Source organism: Talpa europaea, assembly GCF_964194135.1.
Source record: "Talpa europaea genome assembly, chromosome: X".
NCBI lineage: Eukaryota > Metazoa > Chordata > Mammalia > Eulipotyphla > Talpidae > Talpa > Talpa europaea.
The window spans coordinates 35,210,047-35,230,833 of NC_140081.1; the positions used below are offsets into that span (position 1 = coordinate 35,210,047).

Below are 20,787 nucleotides of genomic sequence, written 5' to 3' on the forward strand. Positions count from 1 at the left end.
TAAAATAAATCTTTTAAAGAAAAAACCTTTAGTGTTCATCTTATAGCATCAACTAAACATCATCCAGGGAACCATATTTGACCTCACTTCTGCTCAGTTGAAGTTTGGCTTGAAATCTATAAACCTTGTCAATATACTTTCATATATTTTTGAACATCTTTAAAAGTTTCAATGTAATTTCATTCATGTGCTCAAAGAGCCATTTGTTGAAACCAGTAACCATCAAATCATTCACAAAGCCATGCTGACATTTTCCTTTTAGCTCATAATTCTTATATAAAATCCTTACTTAAGTTTAGAACAATAGAGAAGGGAGTACTGATGCCAGTGCTTCACAGAAAACTGACAGGCAGGTGGGAAGTACCTTGGATTTAACTAAATTCAGCTAACATCATTTACTGTGAAAATTAGAACTTTGGGCAAACCCTTATACTTGAGGGTGCTTTGGTGAATGAATGTAGCATTTTCAGAACAAATTCGGATATAAACTTCCTGCCATCACAACGGCAGCTTCAGACCACAGATTTATGCAAAGTTTCAAGGTATTTCAAAAATTCGTGTGACACTTTGAATATTACAACCTCACATTATTTTGGTTCTTCTTGCATTTTTCTTCAGGGTTTCTGACTAGTACTATGAACCAAGCACAGTTCATCAACATCCAGAGGTGCAGCAATACAAAATGAAAACCCTTTTGATTCAAACAATGTTCTGGCTTAGTATGTGTCTCCTAACAGATAGCAATAATTGAAATTGGCCCATTTCCTACTTCTTTTTCCTCATTGGTTCCAAATATAGTATGGACAATTTCCCTGCAGACTGTTGACCTATGACAGGCAGGACATCTTAGTTTACCTGTAAATTGCAACCCTGTCATTAGCTGGTTGAGCTCCATCTAAGAATGTTCTCACCCATCTCATAGAAGAATCCAGTTTCTTCATTTGCACATCCAGGTGGTTAAAAAAATTCCAAATCTTTCCCTGTGTGATAGTGTTTTGTGGCCAACATGGTTTTCTATGAAGTTTCCTTTGATAACTTTACCTTGCAAGCCAGATATTTAAGCTGAGAAAGAGAGGGCTAATTCGAGGGAATCCTCATTAAATTGCTAAAATTGGGAGACATCCTGCATTGAGGGGGAGAGGGTGCTTAGAGGGAAGACTACTGTGTTTGTCGTGTGAGTCTCCTGATTTTCCAGAAAGCTTTAAATCAAAAAGGCCACTTGATGGGGAAAAAAAATCTTAAAAATTTAATCTACTTGATTATAAAATATTGAAGGTGTCAGCAGACCTTTGTGACTTCTGAAAACTGCAATTATTTTGAAATTTTCCAAAAGAACAATTTTTGGTCTTTGTATTCTTAAGAAAGCAGCATCATAAAACAAAGCTATACAGCCCTAGCTTTCCCTTTACTGAATCAGTTCATTTCAACTATAGTCAGGCTTTAATCATTTATTGACAAATATTTTACCTTAAAACAAGAGATAATAATTTATTGTGAAATTCCACCAGTTCTGGCTAATTTTTATTATTAAAAATCAGTAGCAAGTAAGTCAACAAATAAGCAAAGAAATAATGAAAATGATATTGTTGTAATGTTTTTTAAAAAGTCCTTCCCTTCCCTTATGGTAACCACTAATTGATCCGATGGTCCAAAAGTTTATTTTTGTTATATTTAGTGTTTTGCTTTGTTTGGTTTCACTATATGCCACATATGAGTGAAATCATGTGATGTTTGTCTTTCTCCGTGGTTATTATCCAAAAGACAAGAAAAAACAAGTGTTGGAGAGGATATGCAGAGAAGAGAACCCTTGTACATTATTGCTGAGAATGTAAATTGGTGCAGTCACTATGGAAAATAGTGTGAAGAGTCCTCAAAAAAAATAAATAAATAAAACTACCCTATGATCCAGCAATTCCACTATGGGCATATATCCAAAAAATACAAAGCCCCTCATTTTTTCTACTTTTTCATATTTAAAATCTTAAAAAGAAGCACCAATCAACGAAATTAACAAAATAATTATATTTTTCTTTTAGTATATTTTCTTCTAACTCTATGTAATATAAGTAACAACACTCAGGCAACCCACTAGTTTTGTAGAAAAATAAAGTGGAAAAATAAGAATGAGATCAAATCAGTAGAAAAATAAACATTGTGCACAATAGGCTAAACCACAAATCCTCACTGATGAATGGGTAGCAGTCAGAGTAATAATCAGGCTATCTGAGGTGTTTCAAACAGGAAGTGCTTCAAACATTTACAATTTCCCTTTCCCCATGGTCCCTGGACAGCTCTGCTAATGTTTCCACCTGTGCATGCAGAAATCAGATAGTCTGAACATGTGAACAGGTTTGTCTATGGGTGTATACCTGTTGCAAGATATATATAACTATTACTGTATGAATTTGTGTGTGTATGCATGTCTGTATATGTCTGTATACATGGGTAGTTTTTTCTTTGTTTTTCATAGTATTGCTAAAGGGTATGTGTATGTTGCACTGCTAAACATCTTGAGTAAGTGTGTACATGAATGAGTATCTGTGTGTACATGCGCCAAGCTATATGTATCTGTGTTAGTGAGTGTACCTAATCTATGTGAGATGATTTGGTCAATTGGTTCCTATGTGTTAGAGTATGTACATGTGTGTATATGTGAGCTTTTTTTTTACTTTTTGCTTATTTTTTCTCCATGCAAATACATCTTTGGCTATCTGAGGAAGATACATATGCTTGTATGTACCTTTGTGGCAGGATTCAAGTGCATATGAGCATGTTGGCATATGTGACTTTGAATCTGAGTGTTAATGTGTGTAACAATGTTTGTATATGTGATGATAGGTGTGCCTGTGTACATACCTGTGTTGGGAGAGTTTGAATATGTGAGAGGACTTGAATAAGTATATTGGGTCAAAGGGTATATATGAGTCTCTGTGTGAGTAGGCTTGTGTATGTGGCTCTATCTGACAGGATTTGAGAGTTCATTTTTGTTGCATGTGTTAGAGAAGTTATAATTGTGGGTTGATGGGCCAGGCACATGTATTTGTGTGAGTGGGTGTGAGAGAGTCTCTATATATGAACACTTAGGGCCCTCTTATGTAACAGATAGTTTTACTACCTGGACATGAGATTCTTAGATAATATAATCTCTACACATATGACTGCAAAAGAAAATGCATATGGTATTTTATATAATAGCTAATTGTATTAACTGTAATACAGATAAATTAGAAATAAAAGGAAAGTGACTTATAACAAAAATAATTTATTTGTATCTCATTATGTAAATGCTTGGTTGTGGCAGTCCCCAGGAGAATCAATGAAATAATTAGAGGTTTATAACATAATGTATAAATGTGGATTTAGTAGAAAGAGAAAAATCAGGGCCTCTCAGGTGGCGCGAGGGGTTAAGATGCAACCTATGGGGCTATCCACAGCCACTGCAGCATGAGTTCAATCCCCAGCCAGGGAGATGCCCACGTGGTGCAGCAGACCTCTCCTGGCTTGCCCGCTGCTCCCCTTGGCAGTGTATTTTGGTTGGTCTGCCTGTTCTGTTCCACACTCTGTCTCTGGAAAATCCTCTCACCCCCCCCCCCATAACTCTGGCCTAAACACCGGTTCTTGTGTGCATAGATAAATAAATCTTTTAAAAAAGAAAGAAAGAGAGAGAGAGACAGAGACAGAGAGAGAGGGGGGAGGGAGGGAGGGAAGGAGGAAGGGAGGAAGAAGGGAAGGAAGGAAGGGAAAAATCAAGCTGCCACTTGCAAAAAGTGCAGGAAAATGGCAGACAAAGGCCCAGGGGCGAGATTTTCCAAAATAGTAAGTAACTCAAGGAAAATGTACCACAAAACAAAATGTGATCTCCTCCGGACTCACACAACAAACATTCCAGGATAATTTAGGGTGTATTAAATTTGAGGGGGAGATTTGTTTATCTGTGAAATAGAGTCTAAGTTAGAGTTAGAGTCTAAGTTCAGTTCATTACAAGTCCAAAGCCCTAGGGGATATGGGGCATATGATGGATATTGGAAACTGCCCTGCATATCACTGAGTGGCCAGCATCCTCACCCTGGACCCCAAAATGTTAAGGCATCCCACATCCTGGCATGGTGGCAACCCAAAATGCACCTACAAATTTCCAATATGTCCCCTAGGGGGCAGTAAACACCAGAACAAACACTGGTGTTTAGGCAGGGTACTGGTTGTACTGTGTGTGTGTGTGTGTGTGTACACCTGTGTGTTTATTTGCTCATGTACACCAAAGCCCCTATGTGTGTTGCTGTCCGAGGGTTTTCATAGCAGTAGGCTGTGTTGTCGGTGTGTGTGAATGTGTGTGTAGACGTCTGTGTGTCTATCTAAGGGTGTCTGGGCATGAGCAGGGGTGTACGGGCATGAACGGGGGTGTACATGTTATATGCCTTGGATGGGCCCAGGCTGTGGCTGCCAGTATATGCTGAGAAAACCCCTCTCCTCAAATATTTATAGAATTACCCCATCTTTCCAGGCAACACCAGGATTTTGTGTGTTTGCTGCTTTTGTTTTTTTGTTTCGTTTTGTTCTTGTGTCTGTTTTTTCTTTTCACTGAGACTCCAGGGTACACATTACCCACCTTCTTGGCAGGTCTTAGTGTATCTCTTCATGTCTCCCTCTCTCTAGCTACATCTTTATATCTGTCTCTTTCTCTCTGCGCATCTCTATCTCTGCCTCTGTTTCTCTCCATCCCTTTCATATCTGTTGTTCCCCACCCTGTCTATCTCAATTTCTCTATATTTTTTTCCTGGCCTTGTCTCTCGTCTATCTCTTTCTCCCTCCCTCTCTCTGTTTTTCTCTATTTTCCCTCTCTTTCTCTCATGCTTTCTCCGTGTTTCTCTCTCTGTGTGTGTCCCTTTTCCTCACCCTCTTCCCTTCCTGTTGTGTTTGTAAGAATCCCCTTATCTGTTTCTGTCTCTCTACCCTTCTCTCCTTCCCTCCTATGTCTCCATCCTTCTCTTGCTCATAAACCTCTCTCATTTCTCTGTCACTTTCTATGTGTCTCTCTGACTCTCTCTTACATTCAATCTCTATTATTTTACCCCTACTTCCCCCAAGACTAAGGAGTGTGTGTGTGTGTGTGTACACATTTATACACACAAAGTTGTTAGCTAGTCCACAGTTCTGTGGTCACATCTTCAGGTACTGAAAGGGGGCCTATCAATCCCATTTCTCCAGAACCTCTGCCCTAGCCACTTTTAAGGGGCTATTGGCACCAGCTCTGAGACTCTGGGGGTGCCACCAAAACAGCTTGGCTCCACGTGGCTGTGCAGGCCAGGTTAGATTGAGCTGGGCGACAGTGCAGAGGAGGACAGAAAGACATCCCCTCAAGTACCTCCTCTTGCAACCTCAAGTGTGTCCCAACCCTAAAGATAGCTCTCAGCTTCTCCAACTTTTGCTAAGTTGCCTTGTTGCCTTCTCTCTGAGATCTGCCTTGTTACCTTATCACACCTCACTATCTCTGCACCCCACCCCACACACACACCAGGAGCTCTCCTGTTCTTACCTCCACCCAAGCTTTGCCTGTGCCCTCTCTTTCATGTCCCCCCCCCTCCCCTTGCTCTTTCAGCAAATCCTGCCTGGATGCCTCCAGGTGACCCTCTCTGACCAGCTCAACTCATTCAGTTCCTCAATCAGTTGACTTGAATGCTTTATCCTGAGGGCCCACCACATGCTATACACTGCTCTTCTAGAGGACAGTGTGAGTCTATAGCCTCTGCCCTTTGTGGAGCGTCCATTCTGATATGGAGAGGCAGACAAAAAACCACATTCAAAGTAAATTATACAGTGCTTTGGAAGAATTTTAGGGAAAAAACGAAGCTCGGTCAGGGGCACAAGATGCCTTTATTTCTCACCTGGATTACTGCAGGACCCTTTTTTTTTTTTTCCTTTAGATGAAGATTTTTTTTTTTTAAAGATTTTTATTTATTTATTTATACAAGCACTGGGTACAGTCAGAAGCACGGGAGGGTGAGAGAATTCACCAGAGCCAGAGCGGGGAGCAGAGCAGGCAGAAGGACCCAAGTACACTGCTGAGGGGAGCAGCGGGCGGCAGGGGAGGTCTGTGCGCCATGTGGGACCCTCCTCCGGTGGCCGGGGAGCAGCCGGGGATCGAACCAGCGCTGCAGAGGCTGCGGGCAGCTTCGCAACCCAGCGCTCAACCTCTGCGCCACCGGGGAGGCCCTAGATGAAGATTTTTTTTCATTTCTTTATTTTATATATTTTTACATCATTTTTCATTTTTGTGCAATGTATGCATTTTCATCTTGGTTATAGTCCCCATACAATTCCCACCACCCCCTTGTTTTGATCCTACTCTCTCCTCCCCCCGTAGTGTGTCTCTGGTTTATAGTTGCTTGTTGATTTTGATTTTTACTTTATTATAATTAGTCTTTTTTCTGGTCCCTTATTTAGGCTTCCTAAATTCCTGCTATGAGTGAGACCGTCTGGTATTTTTCTTTTTCTTTCTGGCTTATTTCCAGCAATTCCACTCCTAGGTATTTACCCAAGGACACAGAAACATTAATTCAAAAGGGCACCTACACCCGTGTTTATAGCAGAACTATTTACAATAGCTAAGCTATGGAAACAACCCAAATGCCCCAAAATAGATGACTGCATCAAGAAGATGTGGTACATATACACCATGGAATATTACTCAGCAATCAGTAAAGATAAACTCATGCAATTTGCAGCAACATGGATGGAGCTGGAAGGGATCATGCAGGAGCTTCTTAAATAGTCTTTCTCCTTCCACCTTTACCCATGTGGTATGTGCTCTTCACAATCCCAAGCAGGAGCCCATCCAATTCTAAGTCATATCATATCTCACCTCAGCTCAAAACCCTGCCATGATGCCCATCTTACTCAGAGTAAAAGTCAAGTCCTCACTGTGGCATACATATCTGCTTCACCTCCTTTGTGGCCTCTCCTCCCACTACTTATCCCCTCACCCACTCTTGCTTCCTTTTTCTCAAACACACCATGCGTAGTTCCACCTCAGGACCTTTGCTCTGGCTGTCCCCTCTCCCTGGACTTTTCTTACCCCAGATATCCATGTGAATCACTCTCTTACCTCCTTCAGGTCTTTGCTCAGATAGCACCACTTCTGTGAAACCTTCCCTGTCATCAAAAATTGCACTTCCCCAAACCCTAGCACTTCCTGCTCCCTTCCTTCCTTGATTTTTTTTTTTAAGATTTATTTATTTATGCACACAAGAACTGGGGTCTAGGCCAGAGGTGCAGGGGAGGGATGGTGGTGGGGGTGAGAGGATTCACCAGAGACAGAGTAGGGAGCAGAACAGGCAGATCTACTGAAATACACTGCTGAGGGGAGCAGTGGGTGAGTCAGGAGAGGTCTGGTGCGCCATGTGGGTTAGCTCCCTGGCTGGGGATCAAACTCATGCTGCAGTGGCTGGTGATAGCTTGATAGAGCTGAAACTTAACCCCTGTGCCACCCTGCGCCCAAGGAAGGCCCCCTTCATTGATTTTTAAAGGAACTTAGCATCATCTGCTCTACCTCCACATGTGAATTAATGACTGGGATGTGTTCTGAGAATTGTGTTTTTAGGATATTTTGTCATGTGAACACCATAGAGTGGAATCCTGCAAATGTATATGGTGAAGCCTGCTACACACCTATGCCATGTGGTATAACCCATTGGGACCACTGCCTGTATGTGGTCTGTTGTGGACTGAAATGTTGTTAAGTGGCATGTGTACTTCACCTATGTACCTTCTTCACTATCTAGAGTGTCAGCTCCACAGGGGCACACAGTAGATGCTCAATAAATCATGTTTCAAAGAATGAGTACAAGTATACCTACATCTTGATATTCACACATACTCCCCACCTCACTTAAAATAAAACCCAAAGTCCCCATCATGGCCCATGGCCTAACAATTGGCCCTAGTTATCTCTATGACCTCAACTTCTACCACTGTCTCCCTCACTTGTCCCACTCCAGCCACACTGGTCTTCACACTGTTCCTCAAGCATGCTAAGCACATTCCTGATCATGAGTAAAGAAACCTGTTAATTAATGGCTACCAGCAGTAACAAAAATGTGAGGTAGAATAGCAACTGATGGGTACAATTAAACATAGGATCAGTTCTATTGTGAGACATCAGGTTTAGTGGTGTGTGCACATGCATGTATGTGTACCAGGTTGTGATGTCAAATGTGTTTCTTACTGTGGGTGGCAGTCAAAAAAGTTTGAAGAACACATCCTCAGTGCTTTGCAAAGGGGAAGAAAAAACACAACAGTATTCCCAGCCCATACATCCACCTATGGAGGAAATAGGTAACTAAGTACTTGCAGAGAGATGAAGCACCCTCATCCAGCAAGGAGGGGGTAGGAGCGGCAGTGGGCCACACAGGGTGTGACACCAGGCCAGCCGGGAGTGACTGCTGAGGCCTCATGAACACACTAACACTGTCTTTTCTGTTTCTTCTTCACCTTTCCTTTCCACCTGCTTCTCACTGTTTACATTTCTTGTGTTTCTCTTGCTTCTCTTTCTTTCCTCCCTCCTTCTGCCCATCTTTCTCTCTCTCTCTCTCCCTCCCCCACTTCTTCCTTTCTACCCCTTTCTTCTCTTTCTCCCCCATCCCCTCTCCTTTTCTCCCCCTCTTCTAGTCTCTTCGGTTCTGTCTCTCTTATCTTTTCTCATTCTCATCCCCTCCACTTCCGACCCAATCTCTATTCATTTACTTCTTTGTCGCCATTTTCTACTTTCCCACTCTCTTTGCCTCTCTATGTGTTACTCTCTTTCTCCCGCCCTCCTCTCTCTCTCTCTCCCCCTCGCTACCTCCCCCCTCCATTCTTCCTATTTGCAGGTGTAGCCCAGCAGGACCACTGATGGAGTCCCACGGGGCCCATCAAGTACCGGACTGGCTGACCCGGTAGGGTTGGAAGCAGCCCCTGCCTCTCAGTATGGCCAACACCACTGAAGAGCCCGAGGAGGTGAGCGGTGCATTGTCCCCGCCATCAGCATCTGCTTATGTGAAGCTGGTGCTGCTGGGACTGATCATGTGCGTGAGCCTGGCAGGCAACGCCATCTTGTCCCTGCTGGTGCTCAAGGAGCGTGCCCTGCACAAGGCTCCTTACTACTTTTTGCTGGACCTGTGCCTGGCCGACGGCATACGCTCTGCTGTCTGCTTCCCCTTTGTGCTGGCTTCTGTGCGCCACGGCTCCTCATGGACCTTCAGTGCGCTCAGCTGCAAGATTGTGGCCTTTATGGCCGTGCTCTTTTGCTTCCATGCGGCCTTCATGCTGTTCTGCATCAGCGTCACCCGCTACATGGCCATTGCCCACCACCGCTTCTATGCCAAGCGCATGACACTCTGGACATGTGCAGCTGTCATCTGCATGGCCTGGACCCTGTCTGTGGCCATGGCCTTTCCACCCGTCTTCGATGTGGGCACCTACAAGTTTATCCGTGAGGAGGACCAATGCATCTTTGAGCATCGCTACTTCAAGGCCAATGACACGCTGGGCTTCATGCTTATGTTGGCCGTGCTGATGGCGGCCACACATGCTGTCTATGGCAAGCTGCTCCTCTTTGAGTACCGTCACCGCAAGATGAAGCCAGTGCAGATGGTGCCAGCCATCAGTCAGAACTGGACATTCCATGGCCCTGGGGCTACCGGTCAGGCTGCTGCCAACTGGATCGCCGGCTTTGGCCGTGGGCCCATGCCACCAACCCTGCTGGGTATCCGGCAGAATGGGCACGCAGCCAGCCGCCGCCTGCTGGGCATGGACGAGGTCAAGGGTGAAAAGCAGCTGGGCCGCATGTTCTACGCGATCACACTGCTCTTCCTGCTCCTCTGGTCACCCTACATTGTGGCCTGCTACTGGCGAGTGTTTGTGAAAGCCTGTGCCGTGCCCCACCGTTATTTGGCCACCGCTGTTTGGATGAGCTTCGCCCAGGCTGCCGTCAACCCGATCGTCTGCTTCCTGCTCAACAAGGACCTCAAGAAGTGCCTGAGGACTCATGCCCCCTGCTGGGGCACAGGAGGTGCCCCAGCTCCCAGAGAACCCTACTGTGTCATGTGAAGCAGGCTTGTAGGCAGACAGGCAGGGAAAAGGTCGTGGCCACCATGATGGGGCCAACAGAAAGGGAGGGATGGGGCCCCATACAGGAGCCTTTCTTTCTGTGCTCCAGCCCCAGCCCCTCTTATCACCCAGAATCTAGGCATCTTTGCCAATACCTCCCCAGAGCTGGGGACTGGGTGGGAAGCTGGGAAAGAGGCATTTCTAGTTCTGTGGGGCCTGTCTCCACTGCCTCCTTCTCCATTTCTATAATCTCTCTCTCCCTCCCTCCCTCCCTCCCTCCCTCCCTCCTTCTCTTCCTTTCTCTCCCCTCTTAAATTCAGAAAAAGAAAACAAAACTGAAAATGCAGGTTTTTCTACTAACAGCGGAGACAGGCTTTGCTTTAATGTCTCTCCTTCTGACATTGACCAGAAGAGGGGAATTTGTCCTGTAAAATAGACTCCCAGAGCTGTTATTGTCCCCTATGCTCCCATGCACCCTCCCCTTAAGTCCTTTAGCAAGGTCTGGATGTTTAGGGAGAAATTGATCTGCTGACAAGAGGGACCAAAGAGGGTGCTGGGTTCCCAGGGAGCAGAGATGTTTAATTGCTATGCTGTGTGCAATGTTCTTTTAGGCTAACCCTGGCCTCAAACCCAGTCTCCTCTGCCTCCCCACCATGCCCAGATCTCCCAAGTTTTTCTTGAACATCAGTTTGAGAACCAGGAGGGGAGGGAGAACAGCCCCTGGAGGTGAAGAGCAGGCTGTGAGCTACATGCCTTGAGCTGAAGAGACCTGAGCTTGTCTGCATTCTCTCGAGCTGCCTCCTGGATCCCTAGCCCCCAACTCTTGTTCTTGAGGATGACAATCCACTCCAGTCCCATTAGGGTGGATGTGGGTCTCCGTACTGGCAGGAGCAGTCCCCCAGGAAGTATGGGGAGAAAAATGAACTCCCCAGAGTAAGTGGATCCCAGACCCTGGGGTCAGAATGGAATTCAATCCCAGAATTGTCTCCTGGGTTCATGCTACTCTTCTGAAGACAAAAATTCTTTTGGGACCTTGGTACGTATTCCAAGGCACAGTGGACCTGAGTCCATTCCTATCTGACCTCTTTTTGTGTCCCGCAAGCCTCAGGGGCCTCCAGCCCCTCCATGGTAGCCCTTGGCCTTCTGGGCCCTCAACCCCAAACTTCCTCCCAACAACCCTTCTCTGATTCCTCCCTCCACCCTTATCTCCACCCAAAGTGGAACAGACTGAAGCCAGATTCCCTAGGTGGGAGATCCCAAGCCTCCCTGTAGGGGCAGAGTTCACTCTGGGCTCACATCAAGGCCAGTTCTTATGGACTGGTGAGCCAAGTTAGCATTCCTTTGTTGATCTTGCCTGGGTTCTCTGGCCTCCTGTCATTTCCTGGGAGAGGGGAAATCTGTATTTATCCACCCTCCCTTCCCTTCCTTATAGAAGCCCTGTCCTAAGCTCTCTTCCTACTCCAAGATAGTCCCAGAACTGGGAAAGCCTTGACCCAAGCGGAATGGGGAGGGCACTCTAGGCAGGAGAGACATTAATGAGCCTGGCTGTGGAGTGACCCTGGAAAGGCAGGCCAGAGTGGCTGAGAGACTGGGGACTGGGGCTGCCTGTTCTTTCAGTGATAGTGATGGGGGTGCCTTTCCCAGGGGGTGGGGTGGGGGAACAACAGGGGTGGGGGGAGATAGGTACATTCTGGAGGGTTTTCCTCCAATTCTTTTTTCTAACTGCCTGGATTCACCATTGGATTTTGTAAATGGAAAACTGAAATGAACAATGCTATATTGGATGTTTTCTCTTTCTGACTGTGTGTGTGTATGTATGTGTGTGTCTGTCTGTGTGTCCTGTCTGCATGACCACATGGTCGAGTAAGACAGTGTGTGTCTGTGTGCCTTTGTGTGGGGAGGCATTCTTGCCTGGTGCACACATGTGAGCAGATGCCTGTATGTGGCGCGCACACTTACACGTATCCACCTAGTTGAGAGGAGACAAACTATAGCATATGCCTTTGGCAGGAAATAAGAGTGGTCAGCGAGATGGAACTTGAAATCCATACATTTGTAGTTAGTAAGAAGTTAGACTCCCATTGTATAAGATCTTCCTTGGCCCAGGTTTTGAACATGGGGGACAGGATACTTGAAAACCCCCACTTCCCCCAAAGCCTAGAGCCCCCCCCCAGGTATCACTCCCAACTCCTGTATCTGTCTCCTCTCCAAAACCCAAAGAAGGTGTTGCTGAAACTGGACCAGCATGGAGACTGGGAATTGGGAATCAAACTTGGGGAGAACTGATGGGGTTAAGAAATGCCCCCCTCAAAATAGTGGTTTCTGGAGGGACTGCTCAGTCTGGGATGGGTGTCTTCCTAAGGATGGAGGAATACAGCTGGGACTTTGGTAAGCTTTGTCTAAATTCAGAGGAAGAGATGTCACAGAGGGAAGAAACCCAAGCCTGGGAGTCTACCCAGTCAGCCTGCTCCTTGGGCACTCAATTAATTTACTATTTATGTACTTATTCGCTCAGGTGCACAGAATCAAGTGGACTGTACTCCTCAGTTCTTGGCACACTAGATCATCATTGGTCCATGCAAGGTCCTTTTATTCTATATTTTGTTTTGTTTTGTCCCCTTCATCACCCATCCCTGATCCCATGCCCCCTCCCACTTAGGCACCCACTCTTGTGTATTTAATGTATGTCCTTCCAATCCACCGTTCATGTGTTTATTTACATATATGTGTATCTGTGAAAAAATATGGTATTGTTATGTGTTTTAATTTACATAAATAGTACTGTACTATAAATCTTGTTGTTTCTTTTTTCACTCAGCATTCTGTTTTTGAGCAATCCAGCCATGTTGCCTATGTAGATCTAATTCATTCTAGTGGTCCATCTTATACATATATCACATTTTTCTTATCCATTCCCCTGGTGATGGGTCTCTAGGTGGCCTCCAATTCTCTGCTACCACAAAGTTGCAATGAGCAGTTTCCTACCTGTCTCTTTAGGGATGCCTAATTTAGAGAAGAAACAGAAACTCAGATAGAGGCAGTGATTTGGTTAAGGTTACAAAACGAGTAAGACCAACGAAGTGAATCCCACACCCAAGTGCCTCCCTACCTCCCCCTACAAGCCCATCCCTCTGGTCAAAAAAAAAAAAAAAAAACCCCACAAACGAACCCCCAAACAATGAAAAACAGCATACTGGAGAAAGGTAAAGGAAAAGATAGGAAGAACTATTTAGTAGATGAGATAGAAAGTCCTAGAAAAATCTAGCACGAAATGAATCATAACCATTTTAGTGACGCAGGGGAACTTTTTTCTGTGATTATTATTTCTAGAGCCATCTCGCAGAGATGGAAAACGCCACGTCAAAATGTGGCCCCAAATCAAAGGTCCTAGATTTCTAAATCCCTGGTTCCTTTAGGGCGACGAACGCCCCGAGGGGCCAAAAGGCAATTCTAGGCGGGGGCAGAAACCGAGGTTAGGGAACCGAGCAGATTTTAGAAGTGCGTAGTTGCGAAGAGGAGGTGGAAGAGGAGGGAGCTAAGAGGAGAGAAGGGAAGGGGAGGGAAGCGAGGCGAGACTCTCCCGATTTTATTTGAGCACACCTCGCTCAGTGCTGGCGTATTTTTTGTTTTGTTTTGGGGGGCTTCAGACCACTGGTACTTTTCCCATTGGATAAAACGCAAGAAGATTGAGGAGAGGGGCTTTTTCCCCTCTGCTTTCCTCGCCGCCAATCACCCCGCAGTCTCCCTCGAGTGGCTGAGGGGAGTCGGCCGGATGATTGGCGGGACCCAGGAAACCAATCGGAAATTTCTGGGGTGCGGTGTTGCCAAGCAGATTGTGAAGGTGGAGGGAGCGCGACGCCGCCGCGGCGGATGGCAGCCAATGGCAAGGCAGAATGGGTCCCTTGCGTCAGAAGGAGGGCGGGGCCAGGGCTGTTGGCGCGGAGGGAGTCGGGCAGGCGCTGTGGGAGGGAACGCCAGAGCGAGGCTGTGAGGAGTGCTGGTCGCGTGAGGAGCCGCGGCTCCTCTTCAGGTGTAACGGGCAGCGGCGGCCGGGCTGAGAGCGTAGCGGCGGCCACGATCGCCCGAGCTGTCGAGCGCGGGCACCATGGATCGCCCGGATGAAGGGCCTCCGGCCAAGACTCGCCGACTGAGCAGCTCGGAGCATCCTCAGAGCGATCCGCCGCCGCCGCCGCCCCCGCCGCTCCTGCGACTGCCCCTGCCTCCACCTCAGCAGCGCCCGAGGCTCCGGGAGGAAACCGAGGCAGCACAGGTGTTGGCCGACATGAGGGGGGTGGGAGTGGGCCCCACTCTGCCTCCGCCGCCGCCCTATGTCATTCTAGAGGAGGGTGGGATCCGCGCGTATTTCACCCTGGGCGCAGGGGGTCCGGGCTGGGAGTCGGCGATGGAGTCGGGGTATGGGGGCTCGACCCCTCCCACCGGGAACCTGGAAGCGCTCTCTCCTGAGGCTTCTGGGGGAGGCCTGGAAATTGATTTTCAGGTTCTGGAGCCCAGCAGCTTTGCGGAAGAGAAGGTCCTAGAAACCTGTAGCACAGGGGAATGGGGCCCCCAGATGTTGGCTGATCCAGAGGGGGCAGTCATCCTAGTGGAAGACGCTGATGAGGATGAAAAGGAGAGTGTGAGGAGGAGGAGGAGGAGGAGGAGGAGGAGGAAGCAGAGGAAGGTGAAGAAGGAAAACAAAGAGAAGAATGCTGAGAAGATAGAGTGTATCCTGCGGGCGCTGGAGAACATTCAGCTGGACCTGGAGGCGGTGAACATCAAGGCGGGCAAGGCCTTCCTCCGCCTTAAGCGCAAATTCATCCAGATGCGAAGACCCTTCTTGGAGCGCAGAGACCTCATCATCCAGCATATCCCAGGCTTCTGGGTCAAAGCAGTATCCTTGTCATCTATACTCATGGGCCAGGAGCCCATGACAGAAGGGGGGGAGGGGCAACTGGGGTAAAAGAGTGGGGGTGAGCCCCTGTTGAAAGAATCCAAAAGAAATTTTTTACTTGGACCAGGCAAAGAATCTGGTCCTTGGAGGTAAGGGGGGTTGGGAGGGATGGAAGGAGAGGGGCAAAACAGCAGAGAGGCTGGACTAGAGATGGGGGAGGGGGTGGGGGGGCACACAGCATGAAGACTGGCCCACAAATGGAAAAGGGGAGGAGCATAACAAAAAATGGTTTGCAGACGGTAGGGGTGGGAGGGGGGCGTAGTAGAGGGACACAGCAAAAAAATTTGCACCAGGGGTGGTGAAAGGAAAAAAGGAGGGCACAGAAGATAAACCTCAGACACTGAAGAGGGAGGGAAGGGCACACAGCAGAGAAATTTCCCAGAAAGGGTACTTGAGTCACATGTGACTCTGCAGGCCTACATCTCTACTTAGTAACTAGGGAGACTCTGATCCTGGATGGAGAGGAGGGGCCTGGAAAGGTGCTGGAGCCGTGGAAGGGTTGGTATGAGTACCTGAGTATAGAGATCAAGGAATTAAGTGAAGAAAAAGGGGAGAGTAAGAAACCTATTTACTGTAGTAGTGATAAGCTCATCTCTGGGAGAAACACATACATATGTGAAACGTGTTGCATACTCATAGGTGTAACTTCCTCATAGAGTTAAGTGAATACAGACTCTTGCCATGCTAATACAAAGGATCACATGATCACAGGCTCTCCACACACAGGCACCATAGTATCATGAGGATATAGTAGTTCAGCACTGTAACAGTATTAACACACAGCTTCTCAGCACACAGACACACAACATCATGTGACTATTTGCCCTCAGTACCCAGAAATGCAGCATCACTTGGACACAGACCCAAAACACCCAAATATACAACATCATATGATTATAGCCCTTCAATAGGGGCTGTACATACAGTATCACTTAGACAAGGGCCTTTAGCCCTCAGACATACAATGTCTTATGAAAACAAGTGGTCAGCACCCAGACACAACACCACATGGGCATAGATCCTCACCATCCACCCAGACATAACAAATACAAACCATGGCAAGGCCACCTAACAGAAAGGTTTAATATTGTATAAACATGCTCTTATCACATAGACAATATGATGGGAATGAAAATACAGATAATTTCTCATGACCCACTTGTTCTACACACATGAACATATAAGGAATTACTCTCCTCCAGCCTCTCTTTTGCTCTGCCCTACCAGGCCTTCCTTCCCTCCTTTTCTCATTGGGTAGTCACTCCTTGACCTAAACTGCTCCCTCCATCAGTTCCTCAACCACCCCAAAATTTCAATCTTGATCAACCAACGTGATGAAGACATTTTCCGCTACTTGACCAATCTGCAGGTCAGGCCAAAGAGATTTTTTACTTGGACTGGGCAAGGAATCTGGTCCTTGGAGGTGAGGGGGGTTTGGTGGGAGGGGCTGTGGTATGGTGGGGATTCCACCATTACCCCCACCCTGAGCAGGTACAGGATCTAAGACATATCTCCATGGGCTATAAAATGAAGCTGTACTTCCAGACAAACCCCTACTTCACAAACATGGTGATTGTCAAGGAGTTCCAGCGCAACCGCTCTGGTAAGAGGCTGTTCATGCCTCCCCCGATTCATTCTTGTCCAGTGCCTTCTCCATGACCTCCTTTCCCTTCAGGTCGGCTGGTGTCTCACTCCACACCAATTCGCTGGCACCGGGGCCAGGAACCCCAGGCCCAAAAGCACAGGAACCAGGATATCAGTCACAGCTTCTTCAGCTGGTTCTCAAACCACAGCCTTCCAGAGGCTGATAGGATTGCTGAGGTGGGACCCCTCCTGTTATTGCCAGAGAAGGCCTTGCTAGGCTTGCCTCTGAGTGCCTGGAGAATTGGAAATGGGCTTTGGGGCTTATACGCCTAACTTCTTTGTCCTCCCCCCCTCCTGTCTTCAACAGATTATCAAGAATGACCTGTGGGTTAACCCTTTGCGCTACTACATGATGGGCGAAGGGGGCTACAGGACAAACAGAAAGAAGCAAGAAAAGGAAAGAAGGTAATGGGGAGAGGGGGGTTCTGAGGTGGTTTGTTAGAGAGGGGGCAAGGACTAGGCTACTGTCTCACAGGATTTATAGATCGAAAAGGGACCTTTAAGATAATCCAGTCCACTATGTCTTACAAGTGGAGAATGATGCCCAGATGTTGGCTGTGTTTACCTTAGGCTACACAGTCAAGGGCAGAAATGGGACTCTTCCCATCCTAGCCTCATTCTTGGGAGTCCTAGGTTAATGCCTCCTCAGTTACTTACCCCCTTTCAGTGTCTGCCCTGAATATACCGCTTCCCACCAACCCCAAACTTCCCCACAGTAAAAACAGGGATGGATATGAGGTGGTGATCCTGGAAGACTATGATGACTATCACATAATGGAAGACATTATTGGTGAGACCTCAGACAGTGATGCTATCACCGACTTTGAGACCATTCATGACATCAAGATCTCTGACTTCATGGAGACCACTGATTGCTTTGAGACCAGTGACAATGAGATAACTGACATTAATGAGAGTCTATGTGACAGTGAAAGCCCTGACCACAATGAGAACCCCAACAACGAGACCACTGACAACAGTGACAGCCCTGATGACAATGAAACCATTGATAACAGCGAGAGCTCTGACGACAATGAAACTACCGGCAGCAATGAGAGTGCCAATGACGAGAATCACGGAGACAACAATGAAAACCCTGATGACAACAGTGAGAACCCTGAAGACAACAACACTGATGACAATGAAGAAAACCCTGATGACAGTGATGAGAACTCAGATGATGAAGAGAATGCTGATGGTGAAGAGGAGAATCACAAAGGTGGCAACAATAGCAACAATCAAGACAGCAGTGACAGTGACAATGAAGGTGACAACGAGGGCAGTGATGATGAAGACAATGACGGCAATGAAGGTGACAATGAAGGTAGTGATGATGACGGCAATGAAGGTGACAATGAAGGCAGTGATGATGATGACAGAGACATAGAAGACTACGAGAATGACATTGAAGACCCTAACAAGGACAGGGAGAACAGCAACAACCAAAATAACTATGAGGACGAAGTAGAGAATATCTCTGAAGAAGAATCATCAGTGGAAGAAGAGGAGGAGCAGGGCAGTGAGGAAGGTGAGTTATACTTCCCCCACCCCTACCACTTGTCTTCCCTTATTTCTCTCACAGAAAATCTGGCCTGGATCTGGGTATCAAGGCATGAACACAGTCCACTCTCGTGGAGGAAAGAGAAAACTTTCTGCCTAACTTTGTAAGCAAGTAAGGTCAGGGAACATTTACAATTGTGATAAAACAAAGCAAAACAATAAAACATTTCAGTTCTAGGTGAAGGGTAGATACGCTGTAACAGAGCAAACTACAAATGAAGTAGAGAAAAGAGGTACAGGAGACAGTGGGAGGAAACTAAGGATAGTTTCACAAAGGGGAGATGGGGAATGGCAAACACATTGTACTCCAGCACACTGTGTACCTGACTCTGGCCTTCTGGGAATTCCCAGGCTTGTGTGGTGAGCTGGGAGTGAACAGTGTACTCTGAGCCTAGAGAAGGAAGCAGCTAATTCTACCTCAGGAGTTGGGAAAGGGAGAACTAGAGAAAGGAGGTGACATTTGAATTGGAGAGGTACATTCACATTAAGGATTATTACGGGACTTTCTTAGTGGAAGAGAACAAGCACTTGCAAGGGTGAAATGCACAGTATGTTGGCAAAGTATCCAAAATTGTCTTCTGAAAACCCTTCACGTTCTGAAAGCATCTTCTCACAAGAAGGTTCAGTGGTCAAATATGTTGGGGAAATTAATACATACAAAGACATCCTCATGTAGAGACACATGTACATTAGCACCTTAAAGATGCAGAGAAATCAACCCTGCTGTAAGAAACCTATTTAAACTTTGTGGAATCCAGTAATATATAAACTTCTTGACCACAAGGCCACTGTTCACTGCTCACCAAAGAATGTGGTTTGAGAAATGTTGAGAAAGTGTTCCATGTGAGGGTTTGAGGAGAAGGCAGTATTTGAGGTGACTCTCAGGTTTGGTTCTGGCCTGGATGACTGGTGAAAGGAGATACAATTTCTTAGGGTGGGGAACATTATGGTGGTAGGATGCAGAAAGGAACATGGAGTTGGAAGGGCTACCTAAGGCACAGGTGACCCAGAGGCAGGTACTTGGCTATATGTCTGGGAAGTCAGAGGTTGTAAAGAAAGTGGGGAGTGGGTAATAGCAGAATCCTTGCTCTGGACTCTGGGTCCAGTTAACATTAATGAAGCATTTGTGATATGCCAGACGCTATTCTATTGATTTACTCATTTTAATTCATGTAATCCTCTCAGCAACTTTTATGAGGTAGATAATACTATCCCAGCTTTATAAATGAGGAAACAGGCACTGAGAGGTAGAGTTAGGAGGAGAACCAGGTCATGGAACATTCTCAGCAGGGAAGGGGGTTGTCAGTAATGTCCGGGGTTGTCAGTAATGTCCAGGGCTGCTGAAGTTCAGGTATAATGAGGACTGGGATATGTCCAGTGGATTTGGGACTGAAGAGGTTATCTGTGACCTTGGTAAGAATGGTTTCAATGGATTGGTGGAGGCAGAACCAGATGTAGTGGGGTAGGAGGATGAGCAGGAGGTAAAGTAGTAGAGTCAAACCTTGGCTAGGAAGGGGATAGCAAAGTGCAGAAAAGGGAGATGTTTGAGCCCAGCTGTATGCAGGAAAGGCATGCCCTTGGAGGATGTGGAAGGAGCAGGAAGACCAACCACTCCTCAATGGCGATGAGGTACCATTGAGAGCAGGGGCATATACTGAGGGAGGAGTCATTAAATGCATGAGTAGACTCAATAGAGACATTTTCAGGTAGGGTAGGGAAACTGAGGGAATTGCTCATCCTACCCCTTCCCAACATCTCTTTTAGAGAAGGGGTGACAGCTATTCCAGATTTAGGGTGGTAGTGGGGGGTTGGCTTGAAGAAGATAGAATAGGGCCTGTTTGGATCAGATTAGGGGCATGAATAGAAGGTTTATTCAGCCAAGGTCAAACTGATGAGAGATACACATTGATACATACTGGGAGAGAAAAAGATACTTTCAGAGATGTATGGATTTTGGTAGGACAGAGACTGAGAGCCCACCCTGCCCAGATTTCTGCTCCTCCCCCAGCACATTTTCCATGCTTACATTTCTGTGCCTTCACACACACACACACACACACACACACACACGTCCCCTTTAAGTGTTCTTTGTTAAGAGTGACATTTGCCTGCCCAATCTAATCATCCTTCCATTTTCCCCTCCTTGTCTCTCTTCCCTATGCAGACAGTGATCAAGAAGGTGAGGGCAGCAATGAAGAGGAGGAGGAAGCAAGCAATGAGGAGGATGTAATAGATGAGGAGGACGGATTTGAAGAAGATTCAGAAGGGGAAGACTCTGACATGGAGGAGGTGCTTCTGGTCCAACATGCATGGGCCAACCCAGGGAAGAGGGGCAACACTGGATAAATGGCTTACCATTGCAAGGGATGCCTCTCTATATCCCACTCCCTCTGCCCCATTTACCCTCCCCCTCAGCTAGGGCCATGCGGCCTCACATTGCACTTCTGGGGGGTTAACCGACTTCATACACGGGTTTAAAGTTTATTTTTATGGTTTAGTAATTGCAGAGTTCTTATTTTTGGGGGGGAGGGGAAGGGGAATTACCCCTT

The 20,787-nt window shown here is 46.6% G+C and overlaps 2 protein-coding genes across 2 annotated transcripts; both read left to right on the plus strand.

The window, feature by feature from the left end:
- Nucleotides 1-8,961: 8,961 nt before the first annotated feature.
- Nucleotides 8,962-10,083, plus strand: GPR173 (G protein-coupled receptor 173; the record flags this gene model as incomplete). Its single annotated transcript, XM_084258105.1, has 1 exon — nt 8,962-10,083. The coding sequence occupies one exon, from the start codon at nt 8,962-8,964 to the stop codon at nt 10,081-10,083; it is 1,122 nt and encodes a 373-aa protein (XP_084114231.1).
- A 4,021-nt stretch (nt 10,084-14,104) lies between these two features.
- On the plus strand, nt 14,105-20,584 carry TSPYL2 (TSPY like 2; the record flags this gene model as incomplete). Its single annotated transcript, XM_084258478.1, has 7 exons — nt 14,105-14,974; nt 16,326-16,403; nt 16,526-16,637; nt 16,710-16,855; nt 16,986-17,083; nt 17,395-18,206; nt 20,403-20,584. The coding sequence occupies exons 1-7, from the start codon at nt 14,189-14,191 to the stop codon at nt 20,582-20,584; spliced, it is 2,214 nt and encodes a 737-aa protein (XP_084114604.1). The 5' UTR covers nt 14,105-14,188.
- Nucleotides 20,585-20,787: the final 203 nt, after the last annotated feature.